This window comes from Trachemys scripta, chromosome 22 (genome assembly GCF_013100865.1).
Source record: "Trachemys scripta elegans isolate TJP31775 chromosome 22, CAS_Tse_1.0, whole genome shotgun sequence".
NCBI lineage: Eukaryota > Metazoa > Chordata > Testudines > Emydidae > Trachemys > Trachemys scripta.
This window is the reverse complement of record NC_048319.1, coordinates 8,274,670-8,292,383: the sequence shown is the minus strand read 5'-3', so window position 1 is coordinate 8,292,383 and position 17,714 is coordinate 8,274,670. Positions and strand designations below refer to the sequence as shown.

The 17,714-nt window shown below is 53.4% G+C and overlaps 1 protein-coding gene across 3 annotated transcripts; it reads right to left on the bottom strand.

Annotated features, from left to right (window-relative positions):
- Positions 1 to 1,703: 1,703 nt before the first annotated feature.
- On the bottom strand, positions 1,704 to 10,148 carry LOC117868827 (perilipin-3-like). 3 transcript variants are annotated; one of them, XM_034755132.1, is made up of 8 exons: positions 10,017 to 10,148; positions 8,638 to 8,696; positions 7,337 to 7,532; positions 6,647 to 6,729; positions 5,865 to 6,129; positions 3,329 to 3,528; positions 3,081 to 3,209; positions 1,704 to 2,986 (listed from the first exon to the last, which is right to left on the bottom strand). In XM_034755132.1, exons 2-8 carry the CDS (start codon positions 8,686 to 8,688, stop codon positions 2,630 to 2,632), a joined length of 1,281 nt encoding a protein of 426 aa, XP_034611023.1. In that variant the 5' UTR covers positions 8,689 to 8,696; positions 10,017 to 10,148; the 3' UTR covers positions 1,704 to 2,629. The 3 variants fall into 3 exon arrangements, with proteins under 3 accessions (XP_034611023.1, XP_034611021.1, XP_034611022.1); XM_034755130.1 differs by having other exon boundaries at positions 1,704 to 2,989; positions 10,017 to 10,146; XM_034755131.1 differs by lacking the exon at positions 10,017 to 10,148 and adding an exon at positions 8,918 to 9,062 and having other exon boundaries at positions 1,704 to 2,989.
- Between the last annotated feature and the right edge of the window lie 7,566 nt (positions 10,149 to 17,714).

Genomic DNA, 17,714 nt, shown 5'->3' with positions numbered 1-17,714 from the left:
GCAGTGAGGCACTGCCGTAAGCCATTACAGACCACATACATTACAGTTTCAACTGTAGAGAATGTGGTTGCCAGTGTAACCTTAGTTTGGCCACACCTGCCTGATACTTTCTAGGTGCAGGCTGGTTTTGCCCCAGAGGCTGTGTAGTCGGGCTAGTGAGAGGAAGATGAGCCCTGTATGGGGGCTATCAGGAATCTTATTTTAATTCTCCAAGCTCCAGTGCTTACACTAATTGTTACTTGTAATGCCCATTGAATCTATCAGTGGCTAGACTGTTGGTTGCCAACAATGCCAAGTGACAGACCTCAGCAAACTACAGCTAGCCAGCAGTCTGGTCCTATGCCTTGAGAGTCTTTGCTACATCAGCAGCCACCCCTTTGCATCTGTATGCCCTCTGGCTTTTTCTGGGGGCATGTCCTCCTTCTCTGGAGGTCTTGTCCCAAAGCAGTCATGTGCCCAGCTCTAGTCAAATGGAGGGACAGTCCCTCTGCAAAAGAATAAATGGACACAAATCGGACATCAGGAATGGTAACATACATAAGCCAGTAAGTGAACACTTCAATCTCCCTGGTCATTCTATTACAGATTTAAAAGTCACTATCATTGAACAAAAAAAACTTCAGAAACAGACTTCAAAGAGAAACAGCAGAACTAAAATTTATTTGCAAATTCAACACCATTAATCTGGGCTTGAATAGGGACTGGCTGGCTCACTACAGAAGCTGCTTTTCCTCTCCTGGAATTGACACCTCCTCATCTATTATTGGGAGTGGACTACATCCACCCTGATTGAATTGGCTCTGTCAACACTGGTTCTCCACTTGCAAAGTAACTCCCTGCTCTCCATGTGTCAGTATATAATGCCTGCATCTGTAACTTTCACTCTATGCATCTGAAGAAGTGAGGTTTTTACTCACGAAAGCTTATGCCCAAATAAATCTGTTAGTCTTTAAGGTGCCACCAGACTCCTTGTTGTTTTTGTAGATACAGACTAACACGGCTACCCCCTGATACTTGTCAAATGGGTGGTTCTGTTAAACCTGAGAGATGTAAGTGCCTCAAGTTCAATAAAGATATGGGACTGCAGTGGCACATAGATGACTTGAGGGACTAAGTGAGGCCTAGGATTTACACTACCATCTGTACCCCAGCTAGACTGCTCCTGAGATGGAGCAAGTCATGAAAGTGCAGTAGGAAGGACAGAAGGTTGAATTTCAGGTCACCAGATGTGGCCCAAATGCCCTCCCAGAGTTTGCTGCAAGGCCTGCTACTGGAAGGTAATGTAAAGTTAAACAGCATTACCCCAGTCAGAGATCTTTGGGGCATGGGGAACTAGTGCTGACTGCAGATTACAGCCATTTCAAGGCTGGCCTCAGGGTGTTCCCTCCATGGCTAAAGCTAGGAGGGGCTAGTTAGAGGGCCCATGAGGAGCAGTGGCAGCAACTCCCTAGGTCCTAGTTCATCTCAGAACCACTGATCTTGAGGAAGCCAATGGCTGGAGCTAATGAGGGTAAACTCCTAGTCTCAAGAAGCTGGGGAGGGGAGAATCCACACCCTGCAGAGGAAGGCCCTCATGTGCACCAGCAACCCAGGACAGCTTCTCCAAGAATGCTGGACATGCCCAGGAGGGAGAATCATCATTGACCTTCATGCCTGATCATCTCCCTCAGAACAAAACAAGCAGAGGCCTTTGTTTCAATGCAAGTACAGCTTTTATTGTGAGCAACACGTTCTTCCCCGCTACAGGAGTCAGGGCCAGGGCACTTCGTATTAGGCAGGAAGGGAATCCTATGTGAGCCATTATTCTAGTCCAGAAAGAGCAGCAGTCCTGGGCACCCTCTTAAGAGATCAGGGCTCTTAAGAAGAGTTTCCTTGGTTGAGTGGAGAGAACCCAAACTCCTCAGCTTGACTTGGGTCAGGGGTTGGTTGTGGTGGCACTTGGAGAGAAAGCAGTTGCTTAAGGCTGGAGTAGCTTAGTCTAGTTAAAGGTTCATTTGCTTGGGATCTGCAGTGAATAACATTTCATAGGAAAAATGACCAGTTGGGTCAGAAATCCTTGACAGGGGAGCTGCCATCTTATTTAGCTCTTTACTGTGCCGCTGGAGAATTTGCAGGCCACTAAGACAGATTGAGAACACAACATGTGCTCGACTGCCTACTGCTACCACCTGAATGGAGTCTAGAAAACAAGGTCAGGGTTGAAGCTGGTTGCTAAACAGAAGTGGTCTAGGCTTCGGAGGTGCTGGGCAAATGCTCTGAAGACTCAGGCTGTTGCCTAGAGATGGCAAACTAGGCCCCCCAGCTTGAAAGCTGGGCCTTAGATCCCATTTTGGGGGTCACTTGACTAGTCAGAGGGAATCAGTTTTGCTGGTAAGCCTCTGACCCTGCCCACAGGCAGGTTTGGGAGACAGCCACACCTGTGAGATGCAGGATAAGTTTCTCCTCCCCCAAGTGTTTAGTGGGATAGAACAAACCTAAGCAAGGCAAGATGGATGCCAGGACTGAGGCATTTGTGTCCAAACACCAAGTGCTGCTATCTAGATATGGAGCCAGGCTAGATATGTGACAAGTGGCATGAGTTACCCAAACCCCCATGAAGCTCTATGCTTAGGAGAGCCCCTTTGAGTCCTCAATCTGCAGGACACGACTCCATCTCCACCTCCTCCTGCTGCTTGCCTGATGGGGCGAAGGGTCCCACTAGCCAAGAATGGGGGACATTATGCGCCACCTGCTCCATCAGCTCATCCACCAGCTTGCGGGCCTTGGTCACTCGCTCACGGCTCTGGGCCAAGACGCTGCCAGTCAAGTCATGGAAGGAGCCGGCAGCGGAGAACGAAGCACGTAGTTCTTCGACGTGGTGACGAACCAGCTGCACCTTGTCCTGGAGGTCCGCAGGGAGGCCTTGCAGGCTGGACACCAGAGTCAGGCAGGTGGTCTGCAGTTGCTGGCTGAGGCTGCGGGACATGGCCAGCGCCTGCTCCTCTACCTGCTGCCAACAAACAGGGGTCAAGTCAGAAGTCAGTCTGGACACCAGGCTTCCCCCACACCGAGGAGAAGGGAGTCACCCTCTTGTGACCTACCTCTGGCTGCACAGAGCCCATCTCCTTACTCTGACTTGGCTGCCTCTGGCTCCACTCCAACCACATCTGGTGCAGCTTCTCCTGGCCATCACGGAGCTTCTGATCAACACCCTGCTTGGCGTGCTCCATCTGGAAGGGAAGAGATATCTGGGATCAGCACCAGGAAGGGACCTTGCCAAGCCAGGAGTGACTGGAGGTGCTTCAGAGGAGTCCAGGGGCATGTGCGTGGCCCACAGCTGCGTTCCTACCAGTTCGATGGTTTGGTGGAGCTGGGACAGAACCTCCTGGGTGCTCTGCCGGGCATGCCTCAGCTTGCCCAGGGAGTGCTGGTAGGCTCGGTGGCGGAGCTTGGCGGACAGGGACCCCAGGCGCACGAAGTAACTCTGCTGCTGCTTCTGCTGCTCCACGGATGCCATGTCGAAGCCTTCCACAGAGGTGGCCAGTTTAGCTGGAAGCAGAGAGCGGAGGGTTAGCAGTACCTGGCGGTGGAGATGGCAAGGGAGGTATGGGCTAGGCCTGCACCTCCTCTAGAGTTGGCAATAATGCTTCTAGCTTGGTAACCTGCTTAGCGTTGAGTGTACTAAGCCGCTGTGCCACTTCATCTCTACGGGTGGGACACCCCGTACCCCATGGTCACTTTTATACAGTTGACACATTGTCAGACGCACTCTGGAGGCCTCATTTGAAAACCTCAATCTGTGGAATAGCAGCAGCCTGTTGAGCTGTGTCGTTTCTACTGTAGGATTGTCCCTGAACAGTTGTAAGTCCAGGCTGTGCCCATGCACCAGTTTCTCAGAGGCAGACACCAGCAAGGGGTTTAAAATCCCCCCCCCCTCCCCAGCTTTCTCCAACAGGGGAGAAGGGGTGCATGAGAAATTTATATCCTGTCACTGTTTGAGCCTCACATACCCAGGAGACTTTGTATCCCGTGGGGTGCAAATCCTCAGAGGGGAGAAAGGTATAATAGACAGTGACCTCCACAGCAGTGCTCCACCTCCCATCTCTGCTCATGACCTGCAGGGACTTGCTGGTGACATGGAAGTAAGGGGAGGGGGGCCCAGGCTGGAAGGCATTATTTTTTTTTTGGGGGGGGGGGGGGGGGAGAACCTCCAGCTGTTTTTATTTCTCTTGTAATAAATTCTGACTTTTGTGCCTGGTCACTTAAAAAAAAACCACACACAAAAAAACACCCTATTGTATTGTTTCATCTTGACCATGGACAGTGGGTAGAGCCCCCCTTAGGGGAGGCTAGCCCCCGCCCCCAGCTCTGCCCCATGCCCCTGCAGTTGGAGCCCCTGAGATCCCCTGCCCCTCCCCCATGGCCAGTTGAAGGGGGGCTCATAGCGCTGGAGGAGCCCTAGGCCAGCCACAGCCATGCAGCCACTATGGGGTAAGAGCAGCTTTTCATTAGGCTGCATGTGGGTTTTGGGGGGTGGGGGGGCTGAGGCAGTGGTATTTGCTACTCAGCTTCCTGGGTTCATCAGCAATGTCCCTGCACTCCAGGGAGTTTCCCAGATGACCCCAGGACCCAGATACTGCTGCCTCAGCCCCCCTGGAACGTAATAAAGCAAAAACCTTCCCCCCCAAAAAAACCCTGCAACTGGAGGTCTGGTGGCAGGGGAGGCTGAGCCCAGAATCTTAGGGTGTTTGGATTTGAATGGGTGGGGCGGGGGGACAACAAGGATGGTGCAACATTTCCCAGTGTTGGCACGACCAATGAGTCAGGAGCTTGCAGTGTCCAGGAAGATATGGAGCTGCACAAAGGTGCATGGGTCTGGGGAACAAGGCTGGGCTAAGAACTTGTGGGTGTTCCCCTGTTTGTAGTTCATGAGGGGCTGCAAGCGCATGTCTGTGGGGAGCTGGGGTGAATTTACATGCTGAAGGCAGCACGAGCAGACCAGGAGTGGCTGTTTGGCAGGGTAAAAGGCACCACAGGCTAGAATTCAGGGGACACCACTGTTCTCAACAGGCCAGATTGTACCCTGGGACCATCACAGGAAGACAATGCACTTGGACTACAGGCAGCAAGTATTCTTGTTTCACAGACTGGGGAGAGGCTCTGCCATGAAGGGATTTGCTGAAGGGCACCTGGCTTCCCAGGGGAGGAGTCAGGAATAGACCGACCAGCCCAATCCTACTCCAGTACTCTAGCCCTTAGAGCTGGGGCAAGGTTCCCCCTTTGAGTGCCACCTCTACATAGGAGAGATTGGGACCATGCATTGTTCAGGTGGTCACCAGGTAACAGGAGATGCCAAGAGATCCAGTAATTCACTCATCTCCCCCTTCCCCCCCCCCCATTCTATTAGAATCTACAAGCCTCAGAGACAGAGATTGGTTTAGCCACCTGCTTAGATGGTTTCTCAGCCACAAGCTGTTCTCCTAGTGGTTCTCCATGCTCAGAGCACCCTGTACAGAACAGGTCTCCCCTGAGGCTTCTAGGTATTAAGGGAGGAGTCTCTTCCCCCCCCCCCCCCCCATCTATGCTTCCTACCTCACAGCAAACAGCATCTTCCAGGGAAGCTGGCAGGGTGCCCCAGCTACAGAGGTTGTTCATTCTGTTATGGAGACTGCGGTAGTTTCTCCTAGGGCTTAAGTGTGGGGCCTTGTTATCAGGAAATTAAGCCTAACCTTGTAGGCTGGATGCTTCAACTGAAGCCATGAACTCAACTGCTGCTGGCATTAGCCAGACAGACCCAGCTGGTCTCCTCTCACCCCCTCCCCGTCTGAGGTGGCCTCCTGCCGTAGTGCACAGGCAAAGAGCAGCTGCTGCTGCCGCCGTCTCACCTAGTTCCTCATCGGTCATAGGAAGATAGTGATCCACCAGCTCTTCTGACTTGCCCAGCACAGCACCCATGCCGCTCACCACCATCTGGCCCACGGCTGAGCCCATGACTGTGTTCACACCACTGGTCACTGCTGATCTGGTCAGCTCCACGCTCCCCTGGACAGCCCCTTTGGTCATGTCCACCATCCCAGTCATGGTGTTGCTCATGGCATCTTTGGCACCAGTCACCGTGGCAGTCACCAGGTCTTTGGTATTGGAGATTATCTAGATAGAGGTTAGATCAGATAAGACCTCAAGCCAGTGTTAGAATATTGCAAGGGGGGAGGAAGATGTGAGGTTTGCTTCCCTCCCCACTGTCCAAGGGGAAGACCTTTGTTTTTTCTACCCCCATCCCAAGTTTTAAAAATCTTCCTTAAGGGCCCATCTAGATTAGACACATTTGCATTGTGCAGAGCTACATCAGAGCAAGTGCCCATGTTCCATCAGCACAGCATGACTGCCGTAAGGTTTGCGCTGGGGCGGGGGGTCAGGATCTCTGCATCGTGTAACAGCAGGGGCAGTAGTTCAGACCGGCCATGATCATCCCATGAGCAAATGGATCACTTCTGCCCCACCCTGAGTTGGGGCAGCAGGCACTAGTCAGCAGATCAAGCCACGTTTTTCCTGCCCCACATAGCTCTGCTCTGTTAAGTTTCAGTGCTCATGGCTAAACTCTCCCGCTTGAGCGGAAGTCACTGCTCCTCTTGCCTTTACAAAGGCTTCAAAGCAGAGAGGTTGTTACCTTGTTGGTTGGCTGTTGAAGGATTGGCAGCTTCTCCTCCAGCTTGTCCAGCCCCCTGCATGCGTACTCATTTGCTGTGGAAACTGTTAAGAAAACCAGTTTAGTGTCTCACATGAGAAGCCCCTGCCATTACAGCAAGTTCCAGGACACTGACAGCTCATGTTGATGAGGCTAGAGAACCTGGTGCAGGAGGACTCTGAAGGGGTGGCAGAAGTCAGAGGAAAGACTTTGCTAAGTAGGCACAAGGGTGAGCGGATTTGCAATAGCTTGGAATGGGTTGAGAACTGGACCAGTGCCATTATTATACTTGGAGGCCATTGCTGTGGAGAACTGGCAGATGCAGGAATCCTACCCGTCTGCACAGCTCCGAGCTTAGGCAGTACAAGGTTGCTCCATGCTATGCTCCCCCAAAGCGGACACGTTTTCACCCAGGGGTTCTGTGGCCACTTCCACCTCCATAAACCCTCCAGATGGAGCTTTCAGTGGCCTCAGGAGTGGGTTATGTTCCTCTAGGAAAGCAGGAGAGGTTCCTTAGCCAGCCAATGGCTTCTGATGTGACCAGCCTGACTCCTCCCTCTGGCAGGGCATGAGGCTCTTTGCTTGGCACCCTGGGAAGGAGGGCAGAGCCTAGTGCCCTTCACTTGGGCCATGCCACCCCCTTCCCCAGGCATCCCCTCCCCAGTTACTCACTCTGCGGCTCGAGTTTGGACAGGATTGGCTGGGCACCACTAACTGCAGCCGCGGCCATGGTCTTCATGCCTTTCTCTGCCACATCACAGACGGATTTGACATATGGGTAGCTCTCTTTGGTGGAGGTGTAGGCCGTGGAGACCATGTCATAGGCAGAGCTGACCAAGGGCAGGTTGGCCACCCGGTTTGCTATGTTCTAGGGGAGAGAAGGCAGCAAGGTAGACAGGGTGAGGGCTACCAGGTACTCTCCCCTTCCAAGCAGGGTCATGGACCCTGCTATTGGTAGCTGGGGTCTGTCAGCTGATCTGGCCTAGAGGGAGCCATTCTCAGAGGGTCATTTACTCTCACCACTTCCAGCTTGCCAAGTGCTCCCCCCTCTACTGCATGATTAGACAGATCCAGCATCCACCATTTGTGATACCAGGCCTAGTAAAGAACTAGCTCAGAAAGGGAAGACAAAAGTCTTCACCAGAGCAGATCTACACTTAATTACTGCAGTGAGCAACTGTGCCACTGCAGTAAAGACACCAATACAGTGACAACAGCTTCTGCTGTCCACCTCCAGCAGAGGCAGTAGCCAGGTCAACAGGAGAAGCTAGACAGTGCTATCCACACATGGGGGTAGGTCAAACCGCATGGCTCAGAGCTGTGGATTTTCCCCCACCCCATTGAGTGACAGTTATAACAAAGTAAATGTCTAGTGTAGATCTGGCCGCATCGTACCCCTCCCAGCTCCAGAAACCCCAGGAGTAGGGAGTGCTGCCTGGGTGGGAAGCAGACAAGCCAGAGATCAACAGGAGAAAGTGGCACCAATAAAAACTGAAGTCACTCTATAGTTAAGCCGATGCAAACTGTTGTATGGGCACATTGAGAGAGGGTTACTTTGATTTACATTAGATGAAGGCACTCTTAGACCAAGGGAGTAGCTACATATGGCTTCACACTAGTTTAGCTACAGTGGTTTATGTTTACACCCAAAGTTACACCAGTGCAATATTGTTCAGAGAACATATAGAATCTCAGGGTTGGAAGGGATCTCAGGAGGTCTAGTCCAACCCCCTGGTCAAAGCAGGACCAATCCCCAGACATTTTTGCCCCCAATCCCTAAATGGCCCCCTTCAGGGATTGAATTCACAACCCTGGGTTTAGCAGGTCAATGCTCAAACCACTGAGCTATCCCTCCTTAGCCTGCTTATTGTGGTCACCACTGGGACTTCTAGGCAAAGGGGCCCCGCACCAGTTCCCTAGCAGAGGCCAGTAGCCCACCACAAAGAGACCCTACAGCCCAAGCATGTACCTACCTCCTGCTCTTCATCCTTTGGGGAAGCAGCACTGGGGTCATTAGAAGCCATGGTGGAATCTGATTAGAAGGGATATAGAAACTCACTCATTAATCTGCCAGCGAGCAAGATAAGGCTTGAGTAAATTCTAGGGCCATAAAGAGGGCTCAGAGGTCAGCAGTGAGAGCTCATGCCATTGTGTTAGCCCCTGGGAGGTTCAGCAGCACAATGCATTGAGTAACATTGCTCCAGATCCCCTGGGCCTGGAGGCAGCAGGCAGGGAGGACATGATTTCACTTACCCGCCCCAGACCTGCCAGTCTGGATTGCAAAACGAGCTGCTGCCAAGGCCCCTGCTGCTATAAGTAACAGTGGCCTTCGCCCCAGTCAGCTCATCGCTGTTTCGACACCTCCTGCTTTGCTAGGATTGTGTCACCGTTTTCATTTTCAGTTGCCAGCCACTAACTGGAGTCAGAGTCACTGCTCAGAGCAGCACCAGGGGTAGTCAGTGGTGGAGTGTTAGAGGAATGCACAGCTCACACCATAACCCACAGTTCCCCATAAGGGGAGGGGGGGGAAGCCAGCCCCACCATACCTCACAGCCATTTGATTGGGGTTGGGACAGTGCTCACAACAGCTGGCGAAGGCAGCCTTGCTCTGATTAGGAGAGCCTGTCCCACTCCTATCTCCAGATCAGAGCCGGAGACAGATCTGTGAAGGAGCAGACTGCAGCCACAAGGACAGTCATTGTAGTAGCATTACCAGCCTCCAAGCACTCAAACAAGCCATGAGTCAGACTCAGCCATCACAAGACACAATTGGCTCCAAACAGCAGGCAAAGAGACTCCTTTGGGAGTCATATTCAAATTTTTCTCCTCCAGACAAGACTTGGGAGGGCTAAAAGCTGAACTTATCAAAGCTGAAACCCCAGAGCCTTAACACAACCCCCCCCCCCCCCCCCCAAACAAACTATTGAGTATGTTGGGAGTTCACACAACCATGGGGCAGCAGTTTCTCTGCCATTTGGAGTAGTTTGATTTGAACCCTCCTGGCAGGGCATGCCTGTCACAAGGGTGAAGGGGTTTATCTAAGCCTACAGCTGAGATTTAGCATTTTAGTTAGTTGGGAGACTCAATGTTTCCCCTATAAGGAAGGGGGGGGGGGGAGAGAAAGACTAGTCTGGGAGCTCCCAGACAGCAAGTCAGTCCCGTAGCATCATTGACTTGCCAGGCAGTTTGCCTGGACCAACAAGAAAAGAAGAGAGCTAACACAGTCGGAGTCCATTTGCCAAGCTCTTATCAGGGAGCAAACAAGCTCAGAGGTTGACACACTCAAATTACATTTAATTATAACTTGGAAAGCCACCCCCATAGAAAGGCAGAGAACATTGCAAGCCCTTACCTGTCTCTTCCACAACTCCAGACTAGATGCTGCATAAACCTTGATCCCTGCCCAGCCTTTATATACCAGCGCTGAGACCCGCCCAGCACAGGAGGGGTAGCTCAGGGAGGTAACCAGACCCACCCACCCTGATTGAGGAGGGCTGGCCTGGCATGTGGGTGGGGACCACGAGCAAGTTGCATTGGAAATGAATCCTCCTCGGTCACATGTGAGTCCACTCAAGCCCAGGTTTGGAGACTTAAGTCCCGCCCTCCTTGGTTGCTGTGGGGAGGAAAGAAGAAGGATCAGACCTTGGTCTTTGGTGTAGAAAGTGAGCGTGTCATTACAGCTTCTGCGGCTGGTCTGTTTTAGAGGGTGATGGCTATCTAGGATTTATGGGGGCTCTGGTGCTGTCATAGAAGGAGTAGACAATACAGAGGCCTGTTCCCCACCCCGCAGGCCTTCTGGTGCTGCTACATAGCTCTAGAAACAATTGTATGCGCCCTGGTAGCCTTGTGGGTCCCACCCTGTCTCTAGAGTAATAATCAGTGTGTCTAGAGTCTTTCATCTCACAGTGCTTTACAAATACAAATTAACCCTCCTGGGAGATAGGCCAGAGTTGCCATAATCATATTACAGGAGGGGGGGAAACTGAGGCAGAGAGGGGGTGTGACTTGCCTCGAGGTCAGAGGGTAAGTCAGTGGCAGAGGGTGGAAAACAAGGGAGAAGTCCTGAATCTTTGGGTTCCCTGCTCTAAGAATTGAGCCTAGCGCTTTGATGGCACCCTAGGCCAGTGTTTCTCAGCGACCGGTCTGTGGGCCAGCGCTGGTCCCTGAGATCGCCCTGACCCTGTTTACAAAGGCAGCAAGTCGGTTCCTGGTATGGAAAAGGTTGAGGAACGCTGCCCAAGGGGACTGTGGAGGGGGAGTGGCCTGTCCAGTACCCCTGCTTCGAGGCTTGGGCAGGGCGGCACCAGGGGGCTGGGAAGGGATGGGGCTTTGCTCTCCTCTCCGTCTGGCAGCAGTGGTGGGTGCTGCAGACCCACATGGAGCTTATCGAATGGGGCACCTCTGACTCCTTGGCTGGTTTCTGGGCCAGCAGCATCCCTGACCTAGGGGAGATCCTAGGGGGTCAGAACCAGCCACACCTCCCCAGGTTGCTAACTAGGAGGGGGCGTGTCCTGGCTAGGGGCCCCAGGGTGATGGGCAGAGACTGTTTTGTCTCCTGTTGGGCTGGCTACAGCCTGGAGCCACAACCCCCCTTGCCCCTCCGCCAGCCTGGCACCGAGGGCAGCTGGGTGGGGCGGAGGTCTGCTGGGTCTACGCCTTGGGGAGGGGAGCTGGGGGGGAACCAAACTTCAGGGGGAGGGGAGCTGGCCGAGACAGCCTTGGGGAGGTGAGATGGAGGATGTTGGGTGGGTGGGAGGAAGAAGAGAATCTGGCCGGGGGGACAGGACGGTCAGGGAGAGGGAGGTGTCTACAGCCTGGGGGATGTAGGAGGGAATGATGCTGCCAGGGGTCTCTGGGGGGAGGGGGGCTGCTGGTATTATGTGGGTCTGGGTCTTCTCCAGCTTCACTCTGGTGCATGTGAGGCTGACAAACTGTCTGCTCTGTGCCTGGAGGCTGCAGGGGGGGGGGGGCGTTAATCACAGGTCCAGCTCTCTCTCTGCGACCCCTGCGCCAGGGTCTCGCCCAGTCATTGGGATGGGCCACAGCTGCCGTGGGGGGCGGGAGGGGGGGGCTGTTTGGTGCAGGCTGATCCCTACTGTAGATTCCATTCATACAACCTCTGCGAGCGCCCCAGTTCCGCACTCGGCTGCATGGATCCCTGTCACGGGCCCCCCGCCGGCGCTTTTTGGTTCAGAACCGTTTGAGCCCACGGCCCTGGGGAGAGGCAGGCTGGTTAGCAGAGAGCTCAGAGCAGGGGGGCTGATGGGTGCCGGCGTTGCTGACGGTCCTGCAGCGCAATGCGACGTCCGCCAGCTGCAGCCGGGAGCGAGGCCCCAGTTTGGCTTGGCTCCAGAGCCCGGCAGCTTCGGAGGGTCTCTGGCTCAGCTGCCATGTGCCAGGCAGGGCTCTGTGCTGAGGGGGTCACTGGGGACCCCTCCAGACTGCAGGGAGGGTGGGCCTGAGGCTGGACTGACCCAGCTGCAGGCATTTAGAGCACCAGGTTGCATGCAGCGTGGCGGAGCGGCTGTTAACGCCTATCCCAGTGACTCCTGCCGTGTCGCCCCTCTAAGGGGGCGCGGAGGCAGAATCAGAGCAGACACGAAAGTAAAACTGCTGGGGACCGGAGTGGAGCCAATGGAAGTGCCTTGTTTCCTGCAATCAAGCCCCTAAATTAGCCATTCGGGGAGCGTTTTGTGGCTGCGTCATTCCCCCCTCTCCCCTTCTAAGGGCCCGATCTGCAGAGGGGCCAAGCACCTTGGACTGCTAATGACAACGCCGCGGCGCTCGGCCCCTCTGCAGATCGGGCCCTGAGCCTCAGGCCCAGGGTGGCGGTGGGTGGAGTGCGAGCTGGTGAAGAGTTCAACGCTCGAGGGGCGGAATTAATCCAGGCCCCAGGGGATTCTCTCCGGCTGCGTCTGGCGGCGGAGTGACTCGAAATCCGTTTAAAGAGTGAGCTGAGCTGAGCCAGTTCTCTGTTGCCAGATGGCTATGTAGACAAAGCCACCCCTGCCGGGCATCCTTCCAGCAACTCTGGCTGTAAATAATCTCTCTTATGGCCTAGTGGAGAGGGCACTGGGCTGGAACTCAGGAGACCTTCCTGGCTGTGCCCTGGGCCTGCTGGGTGACCTGGCGCAAGTCAGTTCCCGGCTCGGTGCCTCAATTCCCCATCTGTAAAATGGGACTAATGCTACTGCCCGCCCTGGTTGGAGATCTGCGGCTGAAAAGTGCTATCAGAGGAAGGGCTTGTTGTTATAATTGCCACTCCACCGGTTAGGCGGCAGCGTCAGGACTGGGTTTGGAAAGCTGCACTGAGCCTTGACCCCTGTTGTCCTGAGCTGTGATGTCAGGCCTGGACTGAAGGCGCAGCCCCATTCTCTGGTGGGAAACTGGCTAACGTGAATCTGATCAGTCACTTCCCTGCTGGTGGGGACTAGACTGGCTCTTACGGACACGGGTGTGCTGAGCTCCCAGGGAAGGGAGATACTAAATTAGGTGCCAAAGGACAAGTCACGGCAAGACCTGCTGCTCCACTTCCCGATTTAGCTGCCTGTTGCTCTCCTTCCCTGCCCCTGGGGAGTGCATTGCATTTAGCTTCTCTCCAAAGCAGCGCACAGGGGACTAGGCTCAGAAAATCCAAGTTCCCCATAGCCAATGACTCATTGGGCTGATGCCAGTCTTGCAGCCAGTGGGACACAGGAGAGGTCACATCCAACCGCCTTTGCCCACTTGCCCTAACCCAACGCATCAGGCACCCATTCTGCAGCTGGGTGAACTAGAGGTGGGGAGATCAAGCCAGACTCAAATCCGCAACCTGCAGGAGGGCAGCCAGGGGCTTTAACCACTCGGCCACTGCACCTGGCTTGAGAAGAGAAGACTGAAGGGGGACTGATAACAGTCTGCACATTTGTTAAGGGCTGTTATAAAGAGGATGGAGATCAGTTGTTGTCCAGGTTCATGTTCAGGACAAGAAGTAATGGGCTTAATCGGCAGCAAGAGAGATTTAGGTTAGATGTTAGGAAAAACTTTCTCCCTGCACTGGAATAGGATTCCAAGGCAGGGTGTGGGGGTTTTAAAGAACAGGTTGGACAAACCCCCTGTCAGGGCTGGTCTTGGTTTACTTGGTCCTGTTTCAGTGCAGGGGGCTGGACTAGACGACTTCTCGAGGTCCCTTCCAGCCCTACACGTCTATGAAATTCCCTGCACTTCCTCAGCCTACGTTCGTATCACAAGCTGGGACAGAGGCTGATGGAATGGAACAGACGGAGAAAGTTTAGAAAAAGTTGCACACCCCAATGCATTCACCACGTGATGGGGCAGATAAAGGGCTGGGTAAAGTTCAGTGCCACACAGGCCTAGTTCACAGTCCAACAGGCCTAGGAAAGCCAGATAGCCTCTTCCTTGAAGTCTTCCCTCCTCTGCTACGGCATCAGCAGAACTTGGAGTATTTTCCACTAGGAGAATGAAAGTAAAACACGTGGCACGTCTACAGCACCTTCCGCCCTACGGTGCTTTACAAAGGATCACTCCAGGATCACCTCGACCACTAATGCAATGCAGCCACCTCTGAGGTGGAACACAGCAGCTGCTTAACAGCTCGCCGCAACACTATACAGCAGTTTAGGACAGCGAAGTCCAGAGCTTCATAGGTACTGCGGTATTGAAATCAACGGGAGCTAGGTGCCGAAGTACCTCTGCCGATCCGGGTCTAATTGGATATTCTAGCTAGTGAAAACGACAGTGGTCAATAGAAATGGGAACCGCGGTTGTGGAGACGCCGCTTGTAAAAATGATTCAGGCTGCAGCACCTTCACTCTAAAGCGGAATCCAACTGGCGTCTAGCTACAGAGCCCTCGAATGAGCCTGCAATCCTTGCCAGGAGCAGCGACGGCACTGCAGCGCTGGGAACTCCGGCGAACTTGGAGTGGAGATCAATTCAGTGCAAGCTAAAGAATGATTAGTTCCCCAGTACTAAAGTGGTGCCCGTGCAGCTCCGAACACTCATCCCAAATCAGCACGCTTTGATTCTATTGTTCTCTTTGACTGAGCGGAACAATCCCCTCGCCCCACGGCTAAAACCACACCTAGTTCAGGAGATAAGACCCTTGCTTTTAGGGCCTGAAAGGATCTTCCCCTTTCTGTGGCTGCTTTCAATCCCGAGTCACTGGACGGCTGCTTTGGGCAGCGATCCTATCAGGCCGTCAAGCGCCAGTGGGGTGGGGACTGTGTTTGGAGCAGAAATACAACTGGTCTATTATTACCCATTGTTGCTAGTGCTGTGTTGCTATGGCCCATCCTAGCTCTGGGGAGGAGAAAGGGCTCCGACAGCCCTTGGCTGCTCCTCTCCGTTCTCCCAGGTGCGTGCGGCATTAGGCTACCGCTGTCGAGGTGCACTGCTCGATAGCGAGCACGTCCCCGCCGGAACTCACAGCATTTGGGTTGGTTAACCAGTCGCTGTCTGGGTGGTAGAAGATCGTTCACCGTTAGCGCTTGAGGCAGGAGTAATGGGACTTCGGATGTTGCGGTGCAGCGACAGCCGAGTTACCGAGCTCAGTTTTTACAGGCGCTTTAAACTTTTATTTTGTAAACATCTCATGGAAATGGCAAAAAAACAAATCCCCAAAAGCATAGATGCACACTGAGCACTATCATCAGTGCTTCATGGTGCTTCCTTGAACAATGAAGCGGTCCAGAGGCAGCATATGGCCCGGTGGCTACAGCACCAGACTGGGACTTGAGTTCTCATCCTAACTCAGCTGCTTAGGTGACCTTAGGCAAGTCCCGTCCCTGCTCTGTGCCTCGGTTTCCCCATCTGTAAAACAGGGATAATGATGCTGAGTGCCTTTGTCAAGCGCTTTGAGGTCTACTGATGAAAAGCGCTAGGTTAGTATGATTACAGAGAGAACAACAACATTTTTAAATCACCCCTCTTCGCAATGTTTTCTGCTGGCTTGTCTTCTTTTTTCTTTGGCCTCATTTTGCAAGAAATGTGCAACAGGCTGGGCCCTGTCTCTTGGCTACCACGTGCCTGCTGATTCCTGGAATATCAGACAGACACCAAGAGGGTTTGTCTACGCAGCATTTCATAACATCTCCAGCCATCATAACATCACGGAAAATACATACCCCAAACTGAGCCTGCTACATTTTAACATGCTGATGAAGCTGGAGCGGCTGGGTGATCTTTGGGAATGTGTGCGTAGGTTCTTTTATTATGTTTAATAGGTTTTCTCTGGAACGTTTCACCATAAGAACACATGTGCTTGCTTAGCAAGGGCTGGGGGTAGCCCTGAGCTGTGGGCGATCACCCTTGTGGTAGCCTCGGAGGAGAAAGCAAATCACAGGAACAGACCTGCTCAGGCAGTCTGGCTTGCTGGGGCACTCACGGTGGAGGCAGGGAACTGTGCAGCCTGGAAAAAAAACCTGTCTGGGAGGGAGAGAGAGATGTGGGTCTCCGACCAACAGTGGTGACGGCTGGGAGCCCAGAAGCAGGTGCCCTGGCTAGACTACGGAGGGGGAATATGGGCGCAGTTGCCCTGAACTGTGACAAAGGCCATGAACCTAACCTAGAAAAGACTCAGGGAAGAGCTGCTGAACATACACCCCCCCACACACTTTTTAGCTTATGCAAGTGTGATGAAGTGGGAATTTTCTGTAATATTTTTATGATGCCAGTGTGTGCCTCAGTTTCCCCTATATGCTGCATTGTTACCTGGTGGGCAGAAAGGGACAGTTTACTCTCAGGGCAGGCTAAGAGATGAAGGTAAGAGCATCGCCTGGCTGTCTGAGCTTGTATGGGTCATTAAAAAAGGACGGGCCGAGGCTGACCCCATCTCAAAAGACAGTGGCAAATCCAAGCACCAGGGCATTGACACCTAGCAGCCAACGCCCCAGAGGGAAATGGATTTCCCCACCTCTCTGCACCATCCCCCAGCTCGAGACCAAAGGATGGGCAGGTGTGAGGTTAAGCATTGACTGCTGGAAAGAGTGGGGGCTCTCACCTGGAGTAGACAGGGGGACAGTCACAGCCCAACTAGGGGGAAGACACCCCCCCCCCCCCTTAGGGGCCTGGCACACTAAGAAGGGTTCCTCTAAGTGACTGTTCCAAAACTGGGGGTACAGCATAGCTCCATGCCAGCAAGGTGTCTGCCAGCCCAGAACCTGGGTCTCTAAGGTGACAAACCCCCATCTTAGCTCCTGCACGCTGCCTTTCAGTGGCTAGCCTACCTCGAACACAGAGCAAGAAATAGGCCCTAGGAACCTCATCACTCTTCTTCCGCTGCCTCATAACTAGCTGTGGGATAGAGTCGGTCACATCCTCTCCCCTCTACTGCAAAAACCTTACCCAGGCTCTCGGTGGGGTTAAAGCTGGAAAATGTCGCCACAGTATAGAAGGTGACAGCCAGCTGTGCTGACAGACGAGGGTCAGAGTTAAGGGTTTGTATCAGAGTACAAGTCTGTTGCCGGCAGGGTACATGGTATATTTTGGTATCAGTTGGGGATGGAAGCGAAAGCCTTAGGAAGCAGGGGATGGGCAAGGGGAAAGTCTTGGGTGGCTGAGGTGTGCCCTGCCATTAAACGTGGTTTTTCTTTGATAATTTGAGTGACAGACCTGCCTGCTTCCCCCTGCATCCAAGGGTTTAAATCCAGATTGCACATAGAGCACAGATGGAGCTGCCTGGCAACGTGTAGTGGTGAGACTAAAAACCCTACAAAGGAAATGCTTGGAGTTGCTGCTACAGAGAAGCAAAAACACCCACCAAGTCTTAGCATGTGGCTCCCTCTGCCTTTGAACCATGGAAACAATGTGGAGAGCATTGAAGCTGCCCCTGGTTTGGAGAAGCCAGCCCCCAGCAAGGGTAGGATTGCTCAGGTCACAGAGAGCTCAGGCTGGGCACAACTGAGAATATCTCCATATTAGCTAGGGAAGCCCAGCCTCAGAAGTGCAAAATGGTTCCCCTGAAGTCACAACATAGGACAGAACCCTGAATACAACCTGAGTACCAGTAACTTGTGTGTGTGTGTGTGGGGGGGGGGGGGGGGGGGGGGGGCC

Coding starts and splice junctions, on each gene's coding strand:
- LOC117868827 (XM_034755130.1), bottom strand. CDS start 8,688: ATGGCTTCTAATGACCCCAGTGCTGCTTCCCCAAAGGATGAAGAGCAG. Junction 3,210..3,328: donor TCCACCAAACCATCGAACTG/GTAGGAACGCAG, acceptor CTTCCCTTCCAG/ATGGAGCACGCCAAGCAGGG. Junction 2,990..3,080: donor TGGGCTCTGTGCAGCCAGAG/GTAGGTCACAAG, acceptor GTTTGTTGGCAG/CAGGTAGAGGAGCAGGCGCT.